Genomic DNA, 11,706 nt, shown 5'->3' on the forward strand with positions numbered 1-11,706 from the left:
CACTGCTAAATTAGGGACGGCTAGCGCAGATAGCCCTCGTGTAGCTTTGCGCGAAATTCAAAACAAACAATTCTCTTGTCCATCACTGCTAAATTAGGGACGGCTAGCACAGATAGCCCATTTGTAGCTTTGCACTAAAGGAGTTTTGTGTAAATACTTGTGAGGTAATGATATCCTGTATAACTTGATTTTTATCATTTTACCATTGTTTCTTATTAGTGGGGTTCGTGTAATTCAAATTATACAAAATATAGATATATTATTGGATGATTAGATAATATTTAAATATTATGCCTCTTACAACTAGTTAACTGCGTTCGTGCCAGGTGTTTTTTCCCGTTATGGGAAAAGGAAAGAAGTAAAATTACGTTAGATAATTTTTATTAGTTTAAAATGTGTGACTTACAATAACAAGCAATAGGTAACGACAGTGTTAAAAGTAATCTTCTGAGCACTAATAATGCTCTGGATATCGATGTAAGTGTACCTCTAAAAGTATTATGACCTATCCTCTTCAGTATTTACCTACCAAAACACAAGACACATTCCGTCAGGAGCTGTAACAAATAAAAGAGAAAACTATGTTTTATTGGCCATTTTGTTTGTTTGTTATGAAGCACAAAGCTACATAATGAGCTATTGTACTGTGTCCACCACGGGTATCGAAACCCGGTTTCTAGCGTTATAAGTCCACAGATTTACAGCTGAGCCACTAGGGGGAATTTGGCTATTTTGACACATTCACCAACTAAATTGTTAATCAAAACTTACCAATTGCAGAGTAGTATTTATCACTGATGTTAAAAAGGGGTTAAATGATTGAAGAAAATTTAATTAGAAATTAACTTTATGTGGCGAACCAAACCAAGAAATGATCTTGCACAAGCAGCCACGTTAACTTGCAATATGCATCTGTACTTTTTAGTCCATCCTAGCAACCCCACCAAGTTCATTGAAAAACAAATCAATTAAATTATATATATTATTTTAAAGCTTCCATTAATGATTGTTGTGTTGTTAATAAGCACAAAGCTACACAGATGGCTATCTGTGCTCTGCCCACCACGGGCATCGAAACTCAGTTTCTAGCAGTATAATTCCACAGACATACTAATATGTTTAAAATTATTTCTAATATAGAAAAATACCTTAAACAAAGTTTTAGCTGTAAAATACTGGTCTCTATATAAAGACTTCTATGAGGAATCATATAATGACCAATTTTGTATTTTCACCGAAAGTATAAAAGATTAATTCGTAGACGCTTAGTACTGATGCGTACACGTTACTGACATACAATGTGTGACAAGGGACTTGTAAGAAATAAGAGATTTTATTGGTATAGAATTAACGCAAAAAATTTGCAAAGAGAAAAACTAAAATAAAAAAAAAAGATTGATCTGAAATTTTCATTAGGAAGTCGCTTAAGCATTTTTTTTACAATTTTTCTTTTTTTAATGTAAAGACATCTTGATCAATTTTCAGCCATTTCGCACAAAGCTGAGTTGGCAAATTTTCACAAAATAAATCATTCAATAATCTTAAAGATTATTTTTAATAACAATATGACTCCCTTATGCAGAGTTAAACAACAATATTTATTTTATACACTTTATAGTGTTATACCCTTTCTTCAAGTAAAGCAACTTTGAAATATATAATATTAAATTCAGTTCAATTATTTTGGTAATGGTAAGTATTGTGAATCCTAGCGGTCAATATTTGTAACGAATTTTTCAATTCTTGTAGACGAATTAGTTATTCTAAATTGGAATTTATCTTATTTTTACCTTTGATTTTGTTCTAAACACTCAATAAATATACAAGAAATTTAGCTTCAGGCTTGCATGAAATCCATAGCGGAAGATTACCAACACAAATTTTGGCTGTGGCCAGCAACAGTTATTTCAGAAACAGTCAATACTTTGAGGGCATATTTCCTTAGAGAATTATTTACAAATACTATATAAAATAAATAGCAGATGGTTATACATATTTTGTGTTCACAACGTTACGCATCTTTGCTTCAACCAATGATTTAACAATACGTCAAAACTAGAGAGATTAAATTTTAAAGTGAAGCGTGAAGATATTTTTAGATGATATAGTAATTTTTGGTCAAAATTTACTTTACTAAGTGGCTAGTATTTAAGCAAAAGAATAAAAAATATTTTCTTTAGATAAGATTATGCACTCAATATTAAGAATATTTTTGACAGTAAATTTTAAATTAGTAAATTACCCTTCGAAATTCATGGAAAACAACAATTATGCAAAACACTTTGAACATCTTGCTTGGGTGATCCTTATATATCAGTTCGTATAAATCAGTGTAACCAGTCGTAAGTTCCACAGGGAAAAAAACCCTTGATCCCCCACATTGGGGCTCTAATATGAATATTTCCAAAATTTTAGCTAGATGGTCATTTTGAGTGTGCATACTAGTTGTCATTTAAGTCTATAGATTCAGTACTTAGAGCTCTCTAACCTTTTTCCTTTTTTACCACTCTATAAAGGCTCATCCTGACATCTCCCAAATTTATATTTGTGTTATTGGCTTGAATGAGTCCTTACATGGTAATACTAATTTTTAAGTAAATCGATCCAACCTGAAAGCCCAACCCCCCCCCCCCACCTACGTAATCTCTCATTTCTAAAATCTCCTCAAAAATGTTTTCTTCGTTTATATTCTGTGGAGATGAAGGGCTTGCAAAATGTCAAGCTAATTTTGTTTTTAAGAGTAAGATAAAATGCGTAAGTATTCATCGCATTGTAACAAAACAGTAAAACTAATTATACATGTTCTACCATCGGCACAGTAATAGCTAATCCCTTAGTATTTCCGGCATGTGTCACGGCACAGTAATAGCTAATCCCTTAGTATTTCCGTCATGTGTCACGGCACAGTAATAGCTAATCCCTTAGTATTTCCGTCATGTGTCAGAACAAAAAAATTTTTGTTATTACTTTTTTCTTTAAGATTATTGATGAATTTTGAGAAAAAAACGGAAACATAATTTGTTAGTAAAACGTCTTTTAGTAGTCTTGATAAAGTCATTAAATTGTGAATTAGTAATTTGTGAATTCGTACCACTTTGTTGTCAATTTACGTTTATAGGCTTAATAAACTTACAACACTGAAGAACATCCACCATTGAGCATCCCCGAATCTTGATCTTGCTAACAAATTCACAATCACACAACGTGAAGTAATATAGAACCTATTACAACCTACTTAAGACTTCTAGTGGAACTCGATTGTTACTTTGAACCAGAATTTCACATAAAGCTGCACAAAAGGCTATCAGTCCATCTACATTTCTCTGTCATGAACGAAAAGTTTCATTCAAATTATGATCAACTTCTTCGATTTTGATAACATCTATATAGGTCATCAAAACGTATCTTGACAGTTTCCACTTCGGGAATCTAAAAGTAGGGTTCAACAAAATATATTTACTACTCATTCATGAACTGTATCCTTCTTATAAAAAGTTCTTGAAATTTCTTGTAACATCAAGATCCGATCTACTTCTAAAACTTGAGATAATAACAAAAACAACCTTATTCGAGCTACTACTTTCATTAAATTTTATAACATCAACTATATGAGCCCGGCATGGCCAGGTGGTTAGGACGCTCGACTCGCAATCTGCGGGTCGCGGGTTTGCATCCCCATCCCACCAAACATGCTCGCCCTTTCAGCCGTGGGGGCGTTATAATGTGACGGTCAATCCCACTATTCGTTGGTAAAAGAGTAGCCCAAGAGTTGGCGGTGGGTGGTGATTACCAGCTGCCTTCCCTCTAGTCTTACACTGCTAAATTAGGGACGGCTAGCGCAGATAGCCCTCGTGTAGCTTTGCGCGAAATTCAAAACAAACAAACATCAACTATAATTTAAATTCTAAATCTTTATCCTAACAGTTGTGTAAAAAAGTGTAATTCTTGCAAATAGCACAATCCAAAACGAATCTTTATTATTAAAATTTCTGATGTTACTGTCGATTCTACTGCTGTATTTTATTATGTACGTTTAGTTAAACCTAAGTTAAACTAATAAGCCGTCAAGCTGAAATTATGGATGTGTGTGTTCTGGATACTCTTTTAAATTTAAACATGAAATTAAATTATTATTTTCATTTGGGTATTGGCAATCAATATTATAAAATAAACTGGATAAAATAAAGATAATAATAATAGCATACTCGTGGAAAAAGTCATAAAACAGAAATCTGCATTATACATGGCTCATAAAACTTTATTAAGAGTTTCTGGCCTCACAATGAAAGATAATGAATTTTGAACATCATGAGATTTAAAAATAATCGCAAAGGAAAAACTAAATTTATATTTATTCTTTTTATTCAGATCGGAGACTGGAGATTCTTCTAAAAACAATCGGTTGATAAGAGTCATTATACTAAAGTAAGCCTATTCTATTTGTAGAATACATTTTTGTGCACGAGATTCAATGTATATTAAATATAAAGAGCCAAGAAGAAACTCCCATTTTTCTTTGATGAAAACTGAGAGCTTCAAGTACAGACCATAGGCCCTATTTCTGTATAACCTTTAGCAAGTATAAAGAATAGTGTTTTGTAAATGCCACACTCGTAAAAAAAACATTATCATAAAATCATGGTAAACTTTTATGCATGTTCCTGAAACTTTTAGCCCAATTTCTAGTTGATTCGTCCAAAGGAATTTAAGTTCCAATTTTCAACAAACTCTTGTCAAGTTTGTATTTGTCAAAAACTGTGAGTTATTAACAGAATAACATCGGTAGCTTAAGGGTCATATATACGTAAATATGAGCCACCAAGAGTTGTATTACATTGGACAGTAAGTCGCCAATCTTATTTTGATTTATGTATATATGAGATAAGTGATCATATATCTCATGGTCAAAATAAGTTATTACAAACTTGCTGATCTCACGGTTTATTACATTATATATGATATTCGGGAAGGTTGAGTAAACTTAGGTTTGTAAAACAAACAAAAAAGCAAGGAATGTGATAAGTGGTGTATTTAGGCCATGGTCGAAACTTTTGTTTAGAAACCTGACAAATTCATACAGGTTTGCTCTCACTCCATCCAATGCACCCAGTGTCTTTTAAGATAGGTCATCTGTATCTGTGGCGTTTAAACCAGTTTGACTTCTTATACGTGACTAGGCTCGCGGCAAATTCATACCTGACACGTGCATTGCTACGTAGTTAAAACGTTACGAGGCACGCTAGACGTGTGAACACATTCCAAGCGTACTGTGACTCAAGCAGGTCCTTGCAAGCTCGTATCTACTATTAGTTGATGAAAGAACACAACAGTTTAACCAATACGCTTTGCTTCAGCCTGTTTGAACATCGCAGCCCTGTTTCCGGTTCAGATTAGACATAGGTATTTATTGTGTCAGTCCATCAAATATATATGGGAGTTCCTTTGAAAGTTATGCAGTGGCTGCCAATGCTTTGACGGAATAATACGATTTATTATGTGTATTGTACTGCTATTATTTGCATAAATGGCCGTAATAACGGCTCCAGTTTTTCGCAAAGACCATGAACTATATTCTAGGTTAGTTGTACATGTACTTGTATTGTCAAAGTCTTTGACAATTGCATAACCCTTTTTTTTCTGAAGATAAGTTACCTGATCACTTTGCAAGACAATTCAGTTCATATGGGCGTGCAAGACAGGAACAGACTGCAGTTTGAACGTTATCGACCAGTCATAATAATCGTATAATCTTAGCGGTGATCAGAGTTACTAGAAAGACTTTAAAAGTGTGTAGAAATATGACATTTTGTGCGAAAAGATCGGGTATCAGGTTAATCTAACATAATCATCCTCAAATTTATTCGGAATTCAGAGAAGAAAAGTACTTTATATCAAGCTTAACTAAGACATTTTAAAATATTTAAAGAAAAAAAAATCCCTCAGTAGCTCTCACAAAAAGCATGTGTATGGAGGAATATAAAAACAGCGAACAGAAAGAAGATGGGCAATACAACAACTAGCTCTCGCGGTCATAGCCCTTCACCCAGGTCGCTTGAAGAGAGGATTGAAGCTTGGGAGGTTCGAGGTCGCTTGCCGCGTGTACAACCAATCCGTAGAACTCGAAGTCAGGTGGTGAAGACAAGGGTAAGAATACCTGTTTGTGTTCGTTTGTTGATTTTACTGTTCTTCTTTTGTTTTATTTTTACTGTTGTTGCTGGTTATTTTCAGCAGATCCAAACAACGTTGTCTAAATAGTTATACATATCGCTGTTGGTTTACAGCATAAATTCAGTTTCATTAATCTAAATTATTATAATAACTAAATGTTATAATTTGATTTACAAATAAGATGGTGGTGTTGAAAACAAGCTTATGGGTTAGACAAGCCTACATGTTACACTTCTCTCACGATGTTGTTATGGTTTCTTGTTTTATTAGCGCAAAGCTAACTACGCTCTGTCTGCCACTGGAAATCGAACCTCAGATTTTAGCATTGTAGATCTGTAAATGTACCGTTGACTCACCTTAGGGGGACTCTTTCAAGACTTCTGCATATATATATATATATAAATATTATGTAGATGCATCTACACTGAGTGTATAAACTGATTTTGATTAAGTCTAACTTTTCGCTTCTTGGTTTGTTTTAAATTTTCACACAAAACTACACAAACGCTACCTCCACATAGGTATCCGTAATTTTGAATTGATAGATTACAAGAAAAATAGCTACTCAACAGCACCTATAATAGTCTGATCGAATATTGGGATTCGACCGTCACTCTTATAGCGCACCCATGACCCAGAAGCACCGAATACAGTTTTGCGGCTGCGGGATGCGAACCATAAATTCTAGGATTCACAATCCGGGAACGCTAATCATTATTCAAGCTCGGTCTTACTTTTTGCGAAAGAATAATTTGAAAAAGTGAAATCCAAACCATTTTATGTTTTTAACCAGGCTGGGTTTCACTTGTCTGTCCATGTTTACATTTAATTAGCATGATCAAATGAGTTCGTACAGCCAGAATTAAAAGGTTTACGAAAAGCAGGAGAAAAGAAGATACGAATAATCATATCATCCAGTAGTTTTAGCTTTTTTTGTCGTTGCGCTTCCCCTTACATTACATTCCTGAATACTTTCTGTAAAGTTATAGAGAACTGACATCAACTGTATATTGACATGAATTCACCAATCTCAAGAAGCTAGAAAATACCAGAGTATTTACGCACAGTATAATATCCATGATTGATTGGAGTGCTTTGGAAAGGTGGTATGTGAGAAAATATATTTATCCACCGAAAAACGCTTGAGTGAAAAAAAAAACCTAATTCTGTTTTCGCTGAAACAATAAGTGATTAACACAATAAATTAAAGCAACTTGCCATTACACACACAAACTGTATCATTTTATTCGTGTGCTGTCAAACGGAACTTGTATTCAGTTTGGCTCTTAATCCACTTAAGAATCATCACTGAGTCCTACTGTGATATGGTGAATTAGGAGCTAAATCGAATATAAATTCACTTTTACAGCACATGAATGAAATATCCTTGTTCAGCTGTGTAGATGTGCTAAAAAATTTCTTTTCAATAATTCCAAAAATTCCTCCTTTTAATATTTCAATTAGAAATTCTAATTTCTAATCACAACAGTTTACGTCAGTTTTAGCCAACACACTTATCATTTTTTATGGTATTTAACAACATTTTAGGCTTATATTAGTTATACTACTGATCTTTTCTATAAACTGTAATTATTCAAAATACTTTATATTTCATTTCACCTATTTACTCAGAAGTTTTCAGTCATTTCATGCACCAATGATTTAGTGTATTACAGACCAACATGAAACACCTGCACTCTCGGACATGTTTATCAAAGAATTGGATATGATTGGCATGAACGTAATGTCAAAACATTACGGCTTGATGTTAGCTTGTTCGATTATAGGTCTTCATGCACGTGGAGTATAATGTTCCAATGTAATATAAATAAGTTGAGTTGCCATGATAGAAGAATCAAATATCAAGGAAAGATAAAAACATGAGAACAAGTTCTCAGTTACGTAAATGACTTATAGGTAGAATTAAATATGAAAATGATGTCAAAGAAAGAAGGTTAACTACAAAAATCTCTTATGTTTTATAGAAATTAAGTATTTATCTCTATGATATTCTCCGTATTATAACAAATACATCCATTCGTTGCTACTGGGAATCTATGTTGAATGACAATGTTTTTCAAAGGGAAAAATACGCTAATAGTGTTTTAAAAATGCAGCTTTCATAAACTTCTCTAAACGTGTTTGTCTATTATAGTTAGGGCTATTCTTTTCTTACTGGATTTGGAACGTTTACCAAACACAAAGATCAAAGAAAATGAATGAGTTCAACTCTCTGCTTCTGAAGTTATTGCCGTCAATAGGGTAAAAAAAAAACAGCCTCCATTTATAAGCATTGTGACATTTACTGAAACGACTTGGGTAAGTTGGTGATATTTTGTTTCAAACCTGAAACTTTTCGAAGTATTGAAATAGTTTTATGCTTCATATTATCTCCAGAATGTAAGTTTTACGCAATAACGTGAGGTAGGTGGTTCCTTATCAACTTGTCCTGGTTTTAAAAGAAAGTTTGTTGTTTGTTTCTGACTCAAATTATGAACAGACCTCCGTATTAATTTATGAACAGACAGAATATTACCTGTAAAGCAACTCAAACATAACATTGGTCGACAAAAATCGAACTGTTTTCTAACATCAAAGATGTAAACACACTTTTCTAGACCAGGTTTCCACGCTGATTCCACATCTGTTTTCAGTTTTCTTCTAGCACATCCAGATATCGAAATAGGACTGGTATTAATTTCAGCACAATTTATGTAATAATCACACATTAGGCTAGTTAACTTTACAACTTTATTCATTTTTCAGTATAATTTACACAAACATTATACACACCATACACTTGGTGAAATTTATACAGTACACACTTATGAAAAAAAAAAATGTACAACAACTTAAGTTATAATTAAGGCAATAACCTTTCATATTTGATCGGTCTCATCACAAATACTTGACGTGCTGGAGGAAAACCAAAAACAGAATTGGAAATAGCGTCCCAAGAGCTATCTTGCTCTCCTATAATTATATTTGATGAAATTGACTTGTTGGTCAGTGTAATTAGCATTACTGAATGTAACATGTTCCAAATGTTCAATAAAAGATTCATTTAATTCATAAAATTAATTTAGTTGCCGGTTTATTAGTTTTGCTGGTATTATTTCAGTTTCCAAAAAGTATTTTTCTCATGAAATCAGTATCCATGAAGCATTGTGATACAACCAGTTTTTAACTGCGATAAGCTGAAAGTTCACATACATGATGTTACCACCAGGGAACAAAAGCGTTTGAAAAGTTCACTCCATGGCGTTAATACCAGGGAATGATAGCGTATGAAAAGTTCACATCCATGGCGTTACTACCAGGGAATAATAGCGTTTGAAAAGTTCACTCCATGGCGTTACAACCAGGGAATGATAGCATGTGAAAAGTTCACATCCATAGCGTTACTACCAGGGAATGATAGCGTTTGAAAAGTTCACTCTATATCGTTACTACCAGGGAATAATAGCATTTGAAAAGTTCACATCCATAGCGTTACTACCAAGAAATGATAGCGTTTGAAAAGTTCACTCCATATCGTTACTACCAGGGAATAATAGCGTTTGAAAAGTTCACTCCATATCATTACTATCAGGGAATAATAGCGTAGAAAAGTGCAGATAACTGAAGAAATTCCAACCGTGGTGTAATCTGTATGGATCTTGAAGCAGGAAATTTCCGATGTTAAGAAAACAACAAACATTAAAAAACGAAAATATTTCAGTAGATTTTGATAGAGAAACCTTTTATAAAAGAAAATGTATAGATTATTAATTCGATATGTGTTTTTTTCTAAAAGAAACCCAAAAAACTGGGCATTTTCAACCTTGGCAATTTAATAGCTTATTTTCTAAGGCTTTCTTTCAAAAGTCTTTGGACATAGAAATTTTACCTGGTTAGGGCGCTCAATTTCCAATCTCTGGGTCACGGGATCGAAACCCGCCACTGAACGTGATCGCTTTTTCAGCCATGAGAACATTATAATGTAACATTCAATTCTACTACTCGTTGGTAAAATGTAGCCCGAAAATTGGCAGTTAGTAGTGTTGATTAGCTGCCTTCTCTCTGGTATTAGGGACGGCTAGCGCAGATAAACTTTGAATAGTTTTGAACGAAATTTAACAAAAACAAACAGTCAGAAAAATACTCGACGAAACCAGCAAACTTCTTGTAGTTGAGTTTATTAGTCCAAATCCGTGTGCCTACACCCTAGTTGCAAACAATGGATCAAAACGTTGACGACTCTACATGTTTCGACATTACAACGTCATCCTCAGGAGTTGTAACGTCGAAACATGTAGAGTCGACAGCTTTTTGAAGGCCATAGATAGGCCTAAATGAAATGTTTTTAATTGTGTACCAATTTAACGTTGAATATTATTTATGATTTTAACATCAATATTTATTATATTTTTTTTTATAACCATGTTTAACCATGCTTATAAAGAGTGTAGTGGTAAAGAGCTTATTAAAATGATAAACAATAGTAGAAAGGAACAGTCTAATCTCCAGATCTGACCGGAAAATTAACGGGCAATATATCTGACAAAAACAATATGTTTTTAACTCTTTCACTGCATTTATATGTCCCTCCCGCCGCTCTACAACACTGCTATGGGAGTTTGGAATTTTGTATCACTTGTATTACCAGTTTCAAGTTTCAGAGTAATGAAATAGCAAAGCATGTGTGTTTTTATTGTTTTATTATTGTGTATCTAACGGTTAACCTGTCACCGGGAGAGTTCTTTGTGTATAAACGAGGCAGTGAAATACTTCGACCAAATGTTTCAACGCTATAAACACACACACACATGCTATATATATATATATATATATATATATAATGTAACGTAATATGGTCTTGAAGTATTTTTCGCTATTAAATGGTTATTAATACCTTTGCCATTACGAATATCTCGCGATAGACATTCTGTTTGTTGGTTTTAAAGCAAAGTTACATTAGGCTATCTGCTGTATTCACCGTGAGGAATTGAACTCTGTATTTTAGCGTTATAAGTGCGTAAAAATACCGTTGTCCTACCGGGGGGACAAAGTTCCTGCCAATCGATTTTTACAGATGAAAAAAATTATCCTTGAAAGTTGCATAAATTTCAATGTCAATATTAAATAAAGGTATAATGCATAAAATGGTAATATCCCTACAATTATCGTAACTAACTCTTTGGAATGCGAACAGAAAGTCAAACCAGTCTAAACGTTCTATTTAGATACCAACTTACCCATCGGCAAGATGTAAAAGTTATTTCATCTGTATAATGTCCAGGTGTTGTAATAATATCGCTAAATTGTGGCTTTGTGATAAACAAAATAGATGCCGTTATACTCATCAGGGTTAAAAACTAAATTTCTACTGTCTGTTTGTTTTATTATATAATAGTTTTGTAATTTTGGTTTACATGTTTTCTGTTTGTTTGGAGTTAGGCACAAAGCTACACAAAGAGCTATCTGTGGTCTGCCCACCACGAGTATCGAAACCCGGTTTCTAGCGTTGTAAGCCCACAGACATTCCGCTGTGCTACT

General features: G+C 33.6%; 1 protein-coding gene across 1 annotated transcript in view; it reads left to right on the forward strand.

Moving 5' to 3' along the window:
* Positions 1–5,731: 5,731 nt before the first annotated feature.
* LOC106462028 overlaps positions 5,732–11,706 on the forward strand; it is an 84,218-nt gene continuing 78,243 nt past the window's right edge. Inside the window, exon 1 of the mRNA XM_013921900.2 lies at positions 5,732–6,144. Within this exon, the coding sequence (XP_013777354.2) occupies positions 6,001–6,144 (144 nt within the window). The 5' untranslated portion in view covers positions 5,732–6,000. The remainder of the gene's footprint in view (positions 6,145–11,706) is intronic.

This window comes from Limulus polyphemus, unplaced genomic scaffold, assembly GCF_000517525.1.
Source record: "Limulus polyphemus unplaced genomic scaffold, Limulus_polyphemus-2.1.2 Scaffold1077, whole genome shotgun sequence".
In the NCBI taxonomy this organism is placed as follows: domain Eukaryota; kingdom Metazoa; phylum Arthropoda; class Merostomata; order Xiphosura; family Limulidae; genus Limulus; species Limulus polyphemus.